This window comes from Microcaecilia unicolor, chromosome 3 (assembly GCF_901765095.1).
Source record: "Microcaecilia unicolor chromosome 3, aMicUni1.1, whole genome shotgun sequence".
NCBI classification, from domain to species: domain Eukaryota; kingdom Metazoa; phylum Chordata; class Amphibia; order Gymnophiona; family Siphonopidae; genus Microcaecilia; species Microcaecilia unicolor.
The window spans coordinates 309,437,122-309,456,427 of NC_044033.1; the positions used below are offsets into that span (position 1 = coordinate 309,437,122).

At 41.1% G+C, this 19,306-nt stretch overlaps 1 protein-coding gene across 1 annotated transcript in view; it reads right to left on the reverse strand.

Moving 5' to 3' along the window:
- ENDOU (endonuclease, poly(U) specific) overlaps nucleotides 1–19,306 on the reverse strand; it is a 79,267-nt gene that overhangs the window by 37,705 nt on the left and 22,256 nt on the right. Inside the window, exons 2-4 of the mRNA XM_030198305.1 lie at nucleotides 11,027–11,146; nucleotides 9,171–9,224; nucleotides 1,150–1,305 (exon numbers count right to left, since the gene is read on the reverse strand). Coding sequence (XP_030054165.1) covers nucleotides 1,150–1,305; nucleotides 9,171–9,224; nucleotides 11,027–11,146 — 330 coding nt within the window. The remainder of the gene's footprint in view (nucleotides 1–1,149; nucleotides 1,306–9,170; nucleotides 9,225–11,026; nucleotides 11,147–19,306) is intronic.

A 19,306-nucleotide genomic window follows, 5' to 3' on the forward strand; every position in this document is an offset into this window, starting at 1 on the left:
ATCTTAGGTACAAAATTCTAGACTATTCTTTAAGCTTTGCTAGGTCTCTCCTCATGTAATCCAGGGGTGTCTACCCTTTTGCAGATTTTGGTATGATCCACGGAAAAGCAAACCTTACCAGACAACCCTTTGGCAATGTAACTCACAAAAATGTTAAAAAGATTCAGACCAAGAACTGATCCTTGTGGCACACCACTGGTATCTTTCATTTCCTCAGAACTAACTCAATTTACCACCTTCCAATCAACCAGTATCTAGCCCAGTCAGTCATTTTAGGGCCCATACTAAAGGCACTCAGTTTTCTTATAAGTTGCCTATATGGAACTGTGTTAAAGGCTTTGCCAAAATCTAAGTATACCACATCTAACACTTTCCCATGATCCAGCTGTCTGAATTAAGAGCAATTCTATTACTGCACACATAAGTGCCCAGGAAGGTAGTACTTACACGAGGAAGTTAGTGTGTAACTGTATGAGGGTGTGCATGTGAGCAGAATATGGACGTGTATCCCACTTGCTGTAAGTTATGCATGTGACATAGCACTTAGGCAAGCCCATTTACTCCTGCCATTGACCTGGAGTGAGTGAGTGCATCTACCTTTAGGCACATATTTGTGGGGTTATGCCTGTATTCTATAAATGAATCTCTGTACACAGATGCCATTATAGAATAAGCTCTCCCTGCACAGCATCAGGGCATCCAGTCATAGAACCAGGGGTGGACTGACCATTTGGGAAACCGGGCAGTTCCTGAGGTTCAGAGGCTCTAGGGGACCCAGAGGTTCTGCTTGGTTGCCCACCGCCACAGCACACTACAGCCATCCCTGATCCTACCTTGAAGGGCCCTGGTGGTCTGGTGGTCTCTGCGGGGGCAGGAAAGAACAACACTCTTTCCTGCCCTCTGCTGCTATTTGTTTTTAAAATGGCTGCCAAGACTCCCTGTGGCAGTCTCGAGAGACTCAAGACCCATGAGACTTCCGCAGGAAGTCTCGGCAGCCATTATGAAAACACAGAGGCGCCGGACAAAATAGTGGATGGTAGTGGGCAGGAAAGAGCGAGGCTGACTGCTGAGGTTTTAGATTTTCCTTCTGCAGCCCTTGTGATTGTTGCTGACAGCTACCTCTCTGTTATGTAGAAGCTCCTTGCTTACCGTTGCTGTGGTCGTTTGGTTCAGTCACAGGCTTGTGGCTGCAGAGGGATTTGTAGTCATCACAACAGTTTTTGTACTTGGTACACTTTGTGTTACAGTGGCAGGGATTCTTCTTGTTATACTTTTCTCCACATCTTCCCCCACATGATCTCCCGTCTGAAAAACAGAAAAAAAATCCATGGCACTTAGGTGGTAATTGTATAAAGGGCACTGGTCCCTCTAAGCTGAGTGGGACCAGTGCACCAACTTCATTGATGCCTATGGATGGTGGTACAGGTTTCCTGGAGTCCTGCAGAGCTTGTCTGTCTCTCACTATTGAGAATAATAATAATAATAATAATAATCTCTACTTCAGGAAGCAGGTGAAAGCTTGGTTCTTCAACCAGGCCTTTAACGGAAGAAGTAACTAACTTGTTAGTCTCACTCACACACACAAGGATTGACTCAGGCTGCACATACTGCAGTGGGACATGTTTATCCACTCCTACCCTAGCTCAGATAATATTAAACCACAAGTGCAACTTTCTTTAAATTAATCACCTAACTTTCTAACTCTTCTTACTTTCTCTATCTTTCTATATGTTCCATATTTGCTTTACCCTTTACTATCAATTAAAATGTTCTATTACATATTGTATTGACATTGTAAGTAGTATACTATGCCGTACTTTGTACTGTTATTTGAATATTTTTACTGCTGTAATTGCCTATTGCTCAATTTTGATCTATTCTTACTGTACACCGCCTTCAGTGAATTCCTTCAAAAAGGCAGTAAATAAATCCTATTAAATAAATAATAATAATAAAATTTATTTGTAACCCATATTATCATAAAATTCTAAGCAAGGAAAAGAATTACAGACATAATAAAATAGCATATTACAAACAACACGCCATGAGACATATCTGCTGCCAGCACTGATGCACTATGAGGAGCAGCAAGGGGACAAATACATACAGCACTATACTGTGTATTTTCCCTTACTGTTACATATAATTGCCTCCTTAGGGAGAAATTCTGTAAAGAAGTTGCTAACGCTTATGTGGCAAATACTATGTAAATATATAGACCAATGGTTCCCAAACCTGTTCTCGGGGAACCCCAGCCAGTCAGGTTTTCAGGATATCAACAATGAATATTCATGAGTTAGATTTGCCTATAATGAAGGCAGTGTATGCAAATCTAACTCATGAATATTCATTGTGGGTATCCTAAAAAGTTAATTGGATGGTGTTCCCAGAGGATGGGTTTGGGATCCACTGGTCTAGAATATGGGTATACATGTGTGTAAATGTACACATATTCCTAGAAAAGCCAGAAATCCAGCCACATGCTATTCTGTAATTTGGGGCATATCTTTGCAGGTGGCTGTTCACATGGGTGAAGTATGGGCATGGCTTACACTCACTAGGCACAGAGCTGGAGTAAGTGCTCACACCTAGGTGCATATGTTCCTGGTCACACTAGATACCTACTGTTCTTTATAGAATAGCTTCCACATAAGTACCCTTTAGTTGCCTAAATATAGGCACTCCTTTATAGAATTACTCTTAAATGGGGTTGTGGTAACATGAACGAGGGTGGGCTTGGAGCCCAGGTAAGGCAGAGCCGTATAGCAGTTGCAGGTGAGAGAAATTATTTTTTGATATAAGTATCAGTAGGGGTCCTGTTCCATTCACAGATTGGAGAGAAAACACATGCATCTACATTAATGTGATCATTAATGCAAAACTTTAACTACACTACTAGCAGAGTAATTAAAGCTTTTTTGTGCTGAAGCACAATTTAAATGCATGTTTTTAATGCACATAATTGCAATACTTCAGCACATTATAGACTTAAGAATGTAAAGCCTTTAATTAATAGTGAATTAAACATTCTGCAATTATATACTTAAAAGCACATTTCTAGAACACTTCAGTGAATAAGCCTCTTTACTTCCCTGTGTGTCAGTTCTATATTAGCAAGCAGGATGAACTGGCCATACTGGTCGACGGCATTTCCAGGGATATACTCTCTCAAAGCTCTGAGAAATCTAGCAGATTTTTCTAAGCGTGTGCTAGATTTTCTGTGCGGTTGCGGCCTCCCTGGAAACCATCTCAGGTGACCCACAGTCACTGCTTTATGACAATGTAATTGTTAACAGATGTTTTCAGAAGCCTGTTAAGAACTTATTCAAAAACATGCCAATATTGTCCTCTATGAAGGAAGTATGGTCACAAGTGTTGATGATTTCCCTTGCAGCCCTCAGGAAGCCCCTTCTTAAGTTATTCCAGCTCCATCTACTTTCCATTTAGGAATTACTCCATTGCAAAAGAAGCATCTAGAAATGATTGATCCAATAATGAGAGCCAACCCTATCCTGCAATTCATTTTTTTCTCCATGAGTGGTGATAAAGACCATTCCTCATCAATAGCCTTGCAAATATCTGAGCATTCACAAAATCCTAAGAGATCTTCGAACAACTACCTGCTCCCTCGACCTCTGCCCATCAAAGATGGTGCAGCAGGTAAGCAGGGGCCTCATAGAAGGCACCACAAAAATTGTGAACGCCTCTCTTTCTAATGGGCAACTAGCAACAGCATAAAAAAGAGCAGCGGTGCATCCTTTGCTAAAAAAGAACAACCTTGACCAGGACAAACTTGATAGTTACTGACCAGTATCTAACATCCCGTTTTTAGGAAAACTTATAGAACAAACTGTCTGTGATCAACTCAGTGACTGACTAGAAGAAAGAAACTGGCTAGATCCATGTCAATCTGAATTTAGACCCGCTTATGGACTAGAAACAGATCTTGTATCCCTACTAGATGATCTTTACAGAAACCGAGATATGGGATTTGCCTTGGTGTTAGTACTGTTAGATTTCTCAGCAGCTTTTGACACTGTGGATCATAATGTTATGCCAGCATGAATGGCAAAAACAGGTCTCAGTGGAACAGTACTTGCCTGGTTCAGATCCTATCTATCAGGCAGGCAACAGTCCATAGCGTTCAGCAGTACCTCATCACCACCATGGGCACTGACCTATGGGGTACCACAAGGATCGATACTGTCATCTATTCTGTTCAATATCTACCTCAAGCCACTAACCAAGCTGATTCAGTCAATGGACACTAAGTTCTACATCTGTGTGGATGATGTGCAGCTACTCATACCCATTGAACCTGATTTACCCACAGCCCTGAATAAACTGACTACCTGTCTAACATCTATTCAAGAATGGGCTAAAAACAACAAACTTTGCCTGAACCTCAGTAAAACCGAGCTTCTATGGGTCCCTAACCCAAGTGGGAACATGCCATACATCAAAATCTCTTTTGGGAAATATGAATTTCCCCTCAAATCACAAGTCAGGAACCTTGGAATACAGTTCGATTCAATACTTACTCATCCCCCAAATCCAAGCAACCTTCAAATGCAGCTTCTATCATTTGCAACAACTATGCTGCTTGTCTCCTTACATTGAGAAGGCAAGCCTTGTCTCAGTTGTGCATGCTATGATAACATCAAGACTGGATTACTGTAATGCACTCTACGCTGGTCTGACTACAAAGGGTCTGCACCAGCTCCAGTTGATTCAGAATGCTGCAGCTAGACTAGTAGTAGGCTGTAAATGACATGACCACATCACATCATTTTTGCAAATACTTTACTGGCTACCAGTACAATACAGGTCCAAATTTAAAACTCTGTTTGACCTTCAAGGCCCTTAAAGGAAATGGCCCAGAGTACTTGAAGAACAGGATCACCCTCTACAAACCTCCAAGCTCACTAAGGTCCTCCCAAGGAGTATCCCTAACCACACCCTCTCCAAAAGACATCACACGATGTGATACCCGCAAGCAAGCCTTCTCCAGATTAACCCTCTCACTCTGGAATGTACTCCCTGAAAGGCTTCACTTAACACAAGACTATTTATATTTCAGGAAGCAGGTGAAAGCTTGGCTCTTCAACCAGGCCTTTAATGGAAGACATAAATGACTCTGGCTGCATATACTATAGCAGGACATGTTTTCCCCACCCCTACCCTAGCTAAGACAATGTTCAAGCACCTTTCTGACCTCATTTGTAACTTTCTATAAATTAATCCCCTTATTTTCTTACTCCTGTTACGCTATCTTATCTATCTACATGTTCCATCTTTGCTTATACTCAGTCTGTCTATGAAAAAGTTTTATTATGTTTTGTGTTGACACTGTAATGTAGCATACTATCCACCTTATAATTGAAAGAGAAAAACGCCTAGATTTCAACCCAAATCGGGAGATAGACGTTTATCTCACAAAAACGAATAAATCGGTATAATGGAAAGTCGATTTTGGACGTTTTCAACTGCACTCCATCACGGAAGCGTACAAAGTTGATGGGGGCGTGTCGGAGGTGTGGCAAAGGTGGAACTGGGGTGTGGTTATCGGCCGAGGAGAGATGGGCGCCTTTCGCCGATAATGGAAAAAAGTATGCGTTTGTAGCTAGAATTTAGGGCACTTTTCCTGGACCCTGTTTTTTCACGAATAAGGCCCAAAAAGTGCCCTAAATGACCAGATTACCACCAGAGGGAATCGGGGATGACCTCCCCTGACTCCCCCAGTGGTCACTAACCCCCTCCCACCACAAAAAATTATGTTTCACAACTTTTTATTTTCACCCTCAAATGTCATACCCACCTCCCTGGAAGCAGTATGCAGGTCCCTGGAGCAGTTGTTAGGGGGTGCAGTGGACTTCAGGCAGGTGGACCCAGGCCCATCCCCCCCTACCTGTTACAATTGTGCTGCTTAATGCTTAGTCGTCCAACCCCCCCAAACCCACTGTACCCACATGTAGGTGCCCCCCTTCACCCCTTAGGGCTATAGTAATGGTGTAGACTTGTGGGCAGTGGGTTTTGAGGGGGATTTGGGGGGCTCAACACACAAGGGAAGGGTGCTATGCACCTGGGAGCTCTTTTACCTTTTTTTTTTTGTTTTTGTAAAAGTGCCCCCTAGGGTGCCCGGTTGGTGTCCTGGCATGTGAGGGGAACCAGTGCACTACGACTCCTGGCCCCTCCCACGAACAAATGCCTTGGATTTATTCGTTTTTGAGCTGGGCGCTTTCATTTTCCATTATCGCTGAAAAACAAAAACGCCCAGCTCACAAATTGTCGAATAAAACATGGACGTTTATTTTTTTCGAAAATACGGTTCGGTCCGCCCCTTCACGGACCCGTTCTCGGAGATAAACGCCCATGGAGATAGACGTTTTCATTCAATTATGCCCCTCCACGCCATACTTTGTATTGTTGTTTGAATATTTTTACTGCTGTATTTGTCTATTGCTTATGTTTAACTTATTCTTGCTGTACACTGCCTTGAGTGAATTCCTTCAAAAAGGAGATTAATAAATCCTAATAAATAAATAAATAAATAATTCATGAGGAGTCTTTCCAGAATGGTCAGTCAAAGTAGAGTTGACACATCTTCCTTTGGATTCTCTACCTTCATTGCTCAGGAGTACTTTACCACTGGAGAAACTCATGTATCTGAAATTCATGACATTCCCATTCCCATCTAAGAAGAGAAGGAGCCTAAAAGAGACATATTTGGTCTCATACTGCATTGGGGACCCTGTTTACTAAAGCACACTAGCGTTTTTAGCACACGCTAAAATTATATGTGTGCTAACGCTAGAGACACCAATATATTCCTATGGGTGTTTCTAGCATTAGCGCGCACTAACAATGCTAGCGCACCTACAGTGCGGCTTAGTAAACAGGGCCCTAATACTCCTAAGGATATTGCTGTGGTCCCAGTACACAGGCCACCTCAAACAAAACAAAAAATACGGAAGAACTCTATATCTTAAATCCTGGTATCCAGGAAGTTGGATCTCAGTTATAAAGCACAACTAAATCTAAGGCTAAATATGGTAGAATTGCCATAGCACTCATTTGCAACAGAGTCAGCCATGAAGGTGGGTAAGTTTTCTAGAGAGCACTCTAACAGTTCAACTAGAAAATCTACCAAAACATTAGATCTTGTACCTAAAATAGAGTTCCAAATAAGGAGGCTACATCATTTCAAATAAGTCTGGCCCATGCCACTTTGTAGGTGCAGTTCTCGTAGGTTTTGTACTGGTACTTTATAAAGACACACATTTCTTTATAAAATGGGCTTAAAACCCAAACTAGGCCGCCTCTTATAAAATTACCTTCATAGAGCACATGCACACCATTTCCACAGGACAAAATGGTCAGAGCTGGAAACTAACAAGAACTAACTTCTACTTATTTCTTAATTTCCAGAAACTCAAGAGGTTTGAGGCTGATCTTGAACCTGTGAGACCTGAACAAATTCCTTCCATCAGAGAAGTTCAAGACAAATTCATTGAAGGTTCTGATGTGGAGACCTGTTCCAATACCTGTGTTCTTCTAAGGAAACATTTGAAAAAGACAATAAAAGGACTGCTATGTTTTGGAGTTGAGTAGTGAGTGGCAATGTATTTTTTCTATTATTAAGGATTTATTACTTGTGTGTATTATATTATTTCTTCTGTCCACTTTACTGTTCTTATTTCAAGTTGTTCTTTAATGTATTTGGTGAAATTCAATAAAGATTAAAATTTTTAAAAAGAGAAGGACTACAGCAAAGCAAAAGTAACCTTGAAAGTCAGAATTTGATTTTGAAGAGAAGACTAAGGCAACTTGAAATGATCAAAAGGCAATTCTGTAAAACTGGTGCCTAGAGGTAGTCACCACATATTTGCATCAAAGTCGCCATTAATTGACAGGTAGGCATCTATGTACACTAGCCCCCCAATATTCAACACTATTTAACCGGCCAAGAACGGCTCTTGGCCGATTAAACGGTGCTTAACCAGTTATCCACAAATATTCAGCAGGAGTTAGCTGATTATCTCCCGTATTCCCAGTCAGCGCCTAGAGGCTAACCGGTTATATCGCATGATATAATTGGCTATCCACTAATATTCAGCACATCACCAGCTTAAGTTGAGTGACCAAATTGGATCACCAAAATAGCAGGCCTATCTTTGGCCAGTTTAAACTTAACTGTCCAACGCTGAATATTGGCTTGACCGGTTAAGTTTACACCAGCCAAAATTAAAACCGGATATTCAATGCCAGTCACTGGAAACAGACTAGCATTGAATATTCAGCCTCACCACTGACCACAGGAGATAGCCGGTTTGGCTCCCGTGGTCTGAATATCGGCCCTAGGTAATATTCTATAAGGCAGCACTCAAGTGCCATAGCGCCGGCAGCATACATGTGGGTGGGCCATGGGTGTACATGTAAGAGAGCACACCTAAACATGGGCACATTGATGTCAACTTGCACTGGTACTTTGTAGCAGAATCATGGCACCAGGATGCTGTTATAGAATTGGCGCTAAGTGCAAGGCGTTTGAGCACCTAGACTCAGATGTCAGTTTATAGAATTACCACCTTAGTGTGCAAGACCTTTAGCAATAGTAGATAACCACAGTATTAGCCATTCCTTTCTTCGATGAGGCATCAGCAGTAGCAGCCTGAAAGCAATCAGAGATGTGGCTCTCAAGGTCCTCAAACTGACCTGCTTCTTTCCTGTGCATGTAATTTCAGTCTATATTGAAGCATGCACCACAGGGAAGAGGGGTGGTAGGGAAAGGTCAGGGCTCTGGCCACACGCAGTGTTAGGATCTCACTCTCACTTCTCTGGGAAACCTGGGGCTGCACATGAGAGGTGAGAAAGAGTGCAGACAACTAGGTAGTGTCCCAGAGGAGCATGCAGATGGTGCATGCAGAGAAAGCCTTTAGCCTGAGTGGCGGAGGGAAAAACAGTAACCAAGCTCAGCACACAGGATAAGCACAGACAATATTTTTTTTTCTGCAGGGAAGTAAGGACTAATGCCAGGGATCAGGTAGAATCAGCAGTAGTGTTGTGGCAGGAAGGAAGAATAGTCCAAAGAGATTTATGGTCATATTCTATGTTTCTATATCTCTGCCATTTGCAAAAAGTTAAAGATTGTGAAGTTATTCAGCAGTTACCTGAGGATCCTGAGGGTGGCTTTGGTGAGGATTCTAAAGTTTCATCACTGGCATCTGCAGTAAAATAAGAAAGAAAAAAAAGCCTTACCATGGACAGGAGTACAGATTATTCAATGTCCTGAGAGTAGTTGTGCTTTTGACTTATGAAAGTGTCAATGAAGAGGATGGACAGACCAGAGTGCAAAGATGTAGGTGGGGAAGCAGGGTCTGGAGAACACTGAAAGAGACAGGAGTACCGGCAGGGCTAGTATTAGAGACGTAGGGGCCCAGGGCCTAAATTTTTAAAAGCCTACTGGAAAGCTGTGATTTCTTCAGCTTAGGGCAGGTTTGGAGTCCTCTGTGACATGGAAAGGACAATTGCCCTGGTTGTACCCCATCTAACACCTTCCCTAAGTGCTGGGACTCAGTTCATGCTACAGAACAGCCAGGATTGAGTTTCTCCTCTATAACAGCTTGGACTAGACTCTGGTTTTATAATAAAGACAAGCTCCTGCTAAATGATAAGGACTAGAACACCCTAAGGTAAATACTACTACTACTACTTAACATTTCTAAAGCGCTACTAGGGTTACGCAGCGCTATTCAATTTAACATGGAAGGACAGTCCGCAGAATCAGATTCACCCTTTTCCCCTCCCCCAACCTCCTTGCATAGATTTCTCCCTCCTTCCTCAAACTACCCTTCCTACCTCTCTTGGTCTGGAAGACATTGGAAGGGCTACTTTAGCAGCAGCCTGGAAGCGTATGTATGGACCGCACAAGCACATGCTCACAGGTCCTGTCTCCCACACAAAATGAAGAGGTCTGTGAGTGTGCACTGATTTAATGCTTACACTCACAACCTGCTATTACATTCAAAATCATCCCCTGGAGCTTCTGTGCCTTGAAGAGATCGGCAAAGGGAGGGGTGGAGTGAAGAGGGGTGTGAAGGTCTATGCAAGAGAGGAGGGAGAGAGAATGGAGGCAGGATATAGTGAGAGAAAATGTGGATCCAAGGGGTCTAAGGAATGAAACCATATAGAGGGGCAGAAAGGAGGAGAGTATGTCTATTATTAGAGATTCAGATGTTCCCGGAAGATGTGGTAATAGCGGTTAGTGTATCTGGCTTTAAAAAGGTTTGGACAAGTTCCTGGAGGAAAAGTCCATAGTCCAATTTGAGATGGACATGGGGAAGACACTGCTTGCCCTGGGATTGCTAGCATGGAATGTTGCTACTATTTGGGTTTTTGCCAAATACTTTTGTGATCTGGATTGGCCACTGTAGGAAACAGGTTACTGAGCTAGATGAACCATTGTCTGACCCAGTATGGCTATTCTTATGTTCTTATGTCAACAGATTACTGGCAATTATACTGCCAGTCTAAAAGTTTTCCCAGTCACTGGCTTCCCTTAAATAAAACAGCTAGCTGGTAATTCTTTCCTGGCCCAAAACCTTCACATCTCTCAGAGGTTTACAATTCTCAGGTGGGAGACTTCAGGGATGATGTCAAATATGCTGGGACCCCAGGCAGAAACTTGGGAGGGGGCCATAAAGTCCACCAACAGGCTATATTTCCTTCAGCTAGGAGCCCCCTGTAGCTGTGCAGGTGGGGAGGGCAAGTATCCTGTGTTCTAGCACTGGCCCTGGGGGACTTGGAACATATGTGCTAATTTTGTCCATATCAATAGGAACTGACCCCCTCCTGTATGTTGAGAAAGGGAGCAGATTCTATAATGACGGTCTGGTTCAGCCGAAAGATGTTTTCTTATTGTTGTTCTTTTAGCAAATACACTATATTACCATAGAGAATACTGACACTAACATTAGGTATAACGATCTGAAGTAGGGTGGAAAAAGCCCATGAGAGGTGTACTCACAGCGACATAGGTGGTAATCTTTGCAGCAGTCCTGAAACCTCTCACAGTGGTCATTACACTGGCACAGAGAAGCCGAGTTAAACTTCTGTCCACAGCGGTTCTTGCACGAATCCTCACAACCTGCAGGAGAAGAAAACATTTGAAATCCTAAGGAAAGAACAAATGGCCTGAGGGTGTGAGGGAGGAGGCATGGTAATATCTCTGGAGAATGGGGTGAACCGCTGGATCCACTGTCCCACCAATATTTAGCCCAATACAATATCAACAATTATGTATTTCTTTATTGGGATTTATTAACCACCTTTATGAAGAGATTCACCCAAGGTAGTGTACAGTAGGTACAGTTTAATATCAAACTTACAATTTTGTCGACAGCATAACAATAGTAAAATGAACAAGCATAAACACAAATACAATGAAAGAGGAAAACTTGAAAAACTGCAAATTTGAAACCTAATAATAGGACTACCATGAAACAGGATCAAAAATATAGTTTGGGATGGAGCTGAAGATTGGCTCCTCCACCTAAAAAAGATGTTCTGCTACACCTGAGCTGATTGCTAAAATAATAAAATGAAGGACAACAAATTTAACACTGAACAATATATAGAAGTAAAGCAATAAACAAAAGTCTACTATAATAATAGCAAAATGAAAAAATCAAAATACTAACATCTTATAGGAACCTAATAATAATAAACATGGTCAAAGGTTTAATAAAAGATATTTATAGCTTACATAACTCTCATTCAAATGGTTGTAAAAATATTATACAATCCTAACCTTTCATGATAAGGACCTCCCAAACTTGTGCAAGGGGAATGCAGTAGCTTACATTTATTTATTTATGCGTGTATGTATGTATTTATTTATTTATATTGTCAGTCATTTGATTACACACCTCTTTCCATTAAGAAACTTAATGTAAATTACAGTGCAAACAACAAACATACAATAATTATCCACAATAAAAAAAACACCTCTTTACCCTCAAAATCTTTTACATTGTCTCTGAAAATTACCCCACAAAAAAGCACCCACAGATATTTGCACCTGTGTGTAGATTTGAAAATGGAATACGAAGGCTTTATTTTCCTCAATCTAAACATGCTGCTGACTCAACCTACTTTTTACATAGCTAAAAGTATGCAGTGTCTTAATCCCTACGTACTTTTATTTAGGTGTGGGCTGATCAGTAATCACTGAATCAGTCAGCCAATTTACCAGGTAAGTGTGCATCTAATCTACATTGCTGTAAATGTGTGTAAACTCTCTCTACACGTACAGGTGTATTTTTATAAATTATAAACTTAAGCTACAATTCTGACCCCGCTCCGCTGAAACTACTCCCCCACCCCAGGAATGCATGCAGAGAACATAAAAATAGGTATACTTTTTACATATGTATACCTCTGTGCAATTGTATAAAAGCCCTTTCTGTAAGCGCTGAATGTCATGATCCATTTATCCAGATAACTTTAGGTCTGGCTTTTGTGTTGGCTGATTTCTCTTCGCACATTTAGCCCGATAATATTCAATAGGTTAATATCCTACTAAACGTGTTAGCCTACCCTTGTCACACCTCTAGCCCTATTCTTTTTTAATTTAAGGTTGTTGTTTTTCTTGTGTAAGAAATTTGCTTTGTCCACGGGAAAGGAGGGTACATAAGAACATAAGAATAGCCATACTGGGTCAGACCAATGGTTCATCTAGCTCAGTATCCTGCTTCCAGCAGTGGCCAATTCAGGTCACAAGTTCCTGACAGAATCCCAAATAGTGGCATACTTATGTGGAAAGAAGTGAATTCTACGTGCGTAACTCTTTTAAATACTGATCTCACAATAGATAGATAAAGTACCTCATGAAAGACTCCAGAGGAAATTGGAGAGTCATGGGATAGGAGGTAGTGTTCTATTGTGGATTAAAAACTGGTTAAAAGATAGAAAACAGAGAGTAGGGTTAAATGGTCAGTATTCTCAATGGAGAAGGGTAGTTAGTGGGGTTCCCCAGGACTCTGTGCTGGGACCGCTGCTTTTTAACATATTTATAAATGACCTAGAGATGGGAGTAACTAGTGAGGTAATTAAATTTGCTGATGACACAAAGTTATTCAAAGTGGTTAAATCATGGGAGGATTGTGAAAAATTACAAGAGGACCTTACGAGACTGGGAGACTGGTCATCCAAATGGCAGATGACATTTAATGTGAGCAAGTGCAAAGTGATGCATGTGGGAAAGAGGAACCCGAATTATAGCTACGTCATGCAAGGTTCCACGTTAGGAGTCACAGACCAAGAAAGGGATCTAGGTGTCGTTGTTGATGATACGTTGAAACCTTCTGCTCAGTGTGCTGCTGCAGCTAAGAAAGCAAATAGAATGTTAGGTATTATTAGGAAAGGAATGGAAAACAAAAATGAGGATGCTATAATACCTTTGTATCGCTCCATGGTGCGACCGCACCTTGAATATTGTGTTCAATTCTGGTCGCCGTATCTCAAAAAAGGTGCAGAGAAGGGCGACGAAAATGATAAAGGGGATGGGACGACTTCCCTATGAGGAAATGTTAAAGCGGCTAGGGCTCTTCAGCTTGGAGAAAAGGCGGCTGAGGGGAGATATGATAGAGGTCTATAAAATAATGAGTGGAGTTGAACAGGTAGATGTGAAGTGTCTGTTCACGCTTTCCAAAAATACTAGGACTAGGGGGCATGCGATGAAGCTACAATGTAGTAAATTGAAAACGAATCAGAGAAAATTTTTCTACACTCAACATGTAGTTAAACTCTGGAATTCATTGCCAGAGAATGTGGTAAAGGCGGTTAGCTTACCGGAGTTTAAAAAAGGTTTGGACGGCTTCCTAAAGGAAAAGTCCGTAGACCGTTATTAAATGGACTTGGGGAAAATCCACTATTTCTGGGATAAGCATTATAAAATGTTTTGTACTTTTTTGGGATCTTGCCAGGTATTTGTGATCTGGATTGGCCACTGTTGGAAACAGGATACTGGGCTTGATGGACCTTTGGTCTTTCCCAGTATGGCAATACTTATGTAACAATTGCCTGCTTTTTTGTTTTGGAAACATTGACTGTTCAGTTTTTAGAGTATGTATCAATTTCTATCTGGTGTATTGTGCATCGTCATCAACTTTTGCTATTTTCAATACTTTCTGAAGAAAATCTAATGAAGAGTTCTTTGTTAGTACGTGAAGATTTTAATCTGCAGGTGGATTCTGCAAGGACTCCTTCAGAACAGAGTTTTCTATGTTTAGCGACTCAACTTAAACTTAGTTTCTACCAGTTCTGCCAAATACAAAGCCATTGTCTTGATTTAGACTTATTTTCTATGCTAGATCTTATTTAAAATAATCAGGGTAATATTTAATCTGTGGCGGTCAGCGTTTTTTAAAAATGCCAGCTGCTACAGGATTTTTTTGTACCTGAATATTCAGTGTCAAACCGTACCTGGATAGTAGCACTGAATATTCAGGTACAAAAAAATCCTGTATCACCAATATTCAGTTCGATTATGCAAATCTACACCAGTTCAGCCAGCTGTTTTTCCTGTCCTAACTTGTGGCAGTGAATATCGGTGGTACCCTGATCACATCCAGCATTCCTCCCCTGCATTACTTGGATAGTGCTGAGGCGATCAGGCATGCTATTTGTCAGCATTATCCGGAAAATGTCACTGAATATTGCTGACTGGACCTGGTGAGTGCTAGTTACCTGAATAACTGGCTTTATATATTGACCTCAATGTAATTGTTCTTGTGCCTATCCCTTGGACTGATCATTTGCTTGTCTCCATTGATGTTATGATGTCTACTGATATATTACCAAACACAGTGGTAAAACGGTATCAGGCGAGTTCCCACCCAGACAGTTCCCACCCATCAATTCCCCCCGAGGCAATTCCCATCTAGGACTCCCCCCCCCCCCCCCCCCCCCCCCCACCGTTCATTTCCCACCCTCCCTAGCCTTTTTATTTTATTGACCATAGCTTCTTTTATTGGTTCCCATAAGTCCTGGCAGGGCTTTTTTTTTTTCTTACGGTGTCTGGAACAAGGAGGCTAGAGCAGCATACAAATATATACAGAGGATATATAATAACGGAGTGACTTTTCATAGGTAGGGTAGTAATTTGTTATAAATTGTAATCAGTGTGTCATTTTGAGGGGCTGAATTGCTCCCCCACATGAACTGCAGTTTGTATTTATCTATTTATTTATATACTTATTTATGACATTTAGATCCTGGATTAAACATGAATGAGGTTGAAACCTAGTTTGGGTGTGTGTGTGAGGGGCATTGTTCCCCTATATACAAACTGCATGTCTGGAAGGGGAAAGGGACGTGTAAAAGATAATGTTGGGGGTGTGTAAGGGAGTACTGCCCCCCCAAATGATCTAGAAGAGAAAAGGGAGGGATATTACTTGTCTTAGTGTGCTTTGTATTTTTTGGGTTATGGGTGGGGATTGTCCTCCCTGGTGGGAATTGTCCTCCCTGGTATGGTGGGAATTGGTTCAGTGGGAATTGTCCAGATGGGAATTGGTAGCGGGGAACTGTCCAGTGGGAATTATCCAGGTGGGAACTGACCTAGATCTGGTAAAACAATTTCCATGAAAATTGCAGTCTCTAAGGGCCTCTAAGCCATACTAGTGATTCCTTGTGTGGCAAATCTGATGAAGCCCATTCAATTCCTACGGGCTTCCTCTCATTTGCTGCGTGGGAATTGCTAGTGTGGCTTAGGAAAAGAAGCCCCAAATTTGAAAGCCTTGGCAAATGAACATCAATCTAGGCTTATAGATTTGGAGTTTACTTTACTCTGCTTCATTTCTTATATTCCCCATCTACCCATAGAGTTCAGAGCGGATCATAGCAAAAAGCAAGCAGGCAGACCCTGCAAATCAACAGCCAGTCATTAAATACATGTTAATTTAAAGAAAGTTAACACATTCTAATCATAGAACTTCTTAAAGAGAAAAGCTTTTAGCACTTTCCTAAAACCAGGCTCTGAATTTTTTTCAATTGTAGAGGAAGAAAATTCTATGACAAAGGGGCCTGATACATGAGACTAGCAGAATGAATGGTCTTATATTTCAATTTGGAAGGACTGGGATAGTGAAGTAGAAAGTTATCTCAAAGGTCTGTATCTCTATTGGTCATTTGAACCCAATCAAGCAAGTATTCTGGGGATAGTCCATAAACAATCTTATGAACTATGATGCAAACCTTAAATTGAATTTGAATCTCCACGGGTAACCAGTGGAGGTCCCACAACAAAGAAGATACACTATCATACTTATGAACAGATAAAATTAATTGTGCAGCTGTATTTGGGATAGTCTGAATCTTCCTCAGAAGACCTTTTTGACAGACTGCATAAACAACATTACTATAATCTAAAAAAGATCAAGTTGAGAATTGGAATTCTGCCTTGGGGCAGGCTCTTCATGTAGTTGCACCAAGTAAGGAGCATACAGTTCCAGGAAATTATTTATTTTTATTTATTTATTTGTTACATTTGTATCCCACATTTTCCCACCTATTTGCAGGCTCAATGTGGCTTACGATAGTACCTTAATGTTGTGTTTCTGGTTGGTAGGTCTATAAGGTCTGTCATGTAACTCGGGGCTTCAGCGTATATAATTTTATGAACCAGGTACAGATTTTGAATGCAATACGTTTTTTGATTGGAAGCCAATGCAGTTTTTCCCGTAGGGGTTTGGCGCTTTCGAATCTCGTTCTTCTGAATATAAGCCTGGCTGCTGTGTTTTGAGCAGTTTGGAGTTTCTTTATGATTTGTTCTTTGCATCCTGCGTAAATTCCGTTGCAATAGTCTAGATGACTTAGTACCATAGATTGTACCAATTTGCGAAATATTTCTCTCGGGAAAAAAGGTTTCACTCGTTTGAGTTTCCACATTGAGTGGAGCATTTTCTTTGTTGTTAATTTCACTTGACTCTCTAGCATGAGGTTTCAGTTGATTGTAACTCCGAGAATTTTCAGATTGTCTGAGATAGGTAGGGTGTAGTCTGGGTGTTTATATTGGTGGGTTTGTTCGTGTTGTATTGGGATGAGAGGATGAGGATGAGTTTTTTCTGTGTTACGTTTGAGTTGAAATGCATTCGCCCATGAGTTCATGATGTTCAAGCTGAGTTTGATTTCATTGGTGATTTCCGTTAGATCATCTTTGTAAGGGATGTATAATGTGACATCATCTGCATAAATGAATGGGTTAAGGCCTTGGTTGGATAGGACCTTGGCTAGTGGGATCATCATTAGATTGAAAAGGATCGGTGATAGTGGTGATCCTTGAGGTACTCCTCAGGCTGCTTTCCATGGTGAAGATATGTTCGAATTTGACTTCACTTAATATGGTCTAGTAGTTAGGAAGCCCTTGATCCAGTTAAGTACACTACCACCCATTCCGAAGTATTCTAGGATATTTAGTAGTATTTTGTGATTTACCATGTCGAACATACTAGACATGTCGAATTGTAGGAGAAGTACGTTTTTGCCTGTTGCAAATTCATGTTTGAATTTGGCTAATAGAGTGATTAGTACTGTTTCAGTGCTGTGGGAGGAATGAAATCCTGATTGTGATTCGAGTAATATTGAGAATTTGTTTATGTAGTTGGTAATTTGCTTGGTTACCAAGCTTTCCATCAGTTTGACTGCTAGTGGGATAGATGCTACTGGGCGGTAATTGGTGATATCAGTTGTTTTATTCTTGGTATCTTTTGGTATTGGGGTGAGTAGGATGTTGCCGTTATGCTTAGGGAACAGACCATGTTGGAGCATGTAGTTTAAGTGGGATGCGAGGTCTGCTATGAAGCGGTGGGGAGCGGATTTTAGTAGGTAACTGGGGCAGCTATCCAATTTGCAGTGAGTCTTGGAGAACCTTTTAATCGCTTGGGTGACAGTTTCAACAGTGAGGGGGGCGAAGCTTGTCCAGATTCTGTCCGCTGGGTATTCACTGTAGATTGGATCCATACACTCGACTATCCTTGCTGTCATTCTAGGTTTCGAAAGCAAACTTCAGAGGGGGAAGGCAAACAACACTGAAGTCATAGCACTTCTGAGGTGTTAGTTCCATTCCTTCCCTCTCTGCTACCCTAACTCCCATCCACCTCACCTTCACAACTGACCTTATAAACCTGACTTACCAATCGGAGGTGGATTTGAGAGACCTGATTATCATTGGTTGGAGGCGCAAGTAAGGAAGTAATTAGTTAATTTTTCTGTTATTTGTGAAAAGAGGATATGTAACTGCATTTCAGAGAGATCTTGATTAGTAATATTTTCTATTTTTGAGTAATTTTGCCAAGGAAGCCACACTAGACTGCATCCCTCACAGATACAAAACCACATTTTTAAGGTCTGAAAGAATAAGATAAACTGCTTCATACCGCAAGAATATGGGGGAGGGGCAAAAATAGGATTACACACAAGAAAACAGAATGAACAGGCACTAGATTTCATAGAAAAGAGGCTAGAAGATTTTCACTTGCAAGACAACTGAGGAAGGTCAAATGACAGCTGGCATGGTTAAAAAGAGAAATGAAGAAGGATATTAGAGCTAAAAGAACAACCTTCAGAAAATGGAAGATGCTTTCAGTAGCAGACTAGCTTAACTACTGAAGAGGACTTTAAACTACATAAAAGCAGCTGAAATGTAGATCAAGTGGGGAAAGGAGAAAGAGAGATGTATTGTTTTACCAAGAGAAGATAAAACCTCTGTTCAAACAGGTGTCATCTACAGACCTCAAACCCAAACCGAAAATCTGGACAAAGATCTAGTTATAGATATCTATAAGCTGGGAATGAAAGGTGAAGTACTGTTGCTGGGAGATTTCAACATGCCGGATTTAGATTGGAGTGATACATCTGGAGAATCAAAAAGAAGTAGAGAGATAGTGGATGCCTTTCAAAGTGCTCTCCTCAGGCAAATGGTAACAGAACCCACCAGAGAAGAGACAACTCTAGATCTCATGCTCCTTGGCAGTAGTGATCATTATACCATATGGTTCAATATAGGAGCTAAAGGAGAATGTAGACATGCAAAACTCAAAGTCCTGGATTTCAAACATGCTGAGTTTGTTAAAATGAGGAAGTACATGAGGAAAGAGGTAGCAGGATGGGAGGATATTAGAGAAATGGAAAGTCAGTTGTCCAAGCTGAAAGGAGCAATAAAAATGGCTATGGATCTTTTATATAACGAAAGCAAAGAAAAGATGATAAAGGAAGCCTATATGTTTCATCAAACAAGGAAATAAAGGCA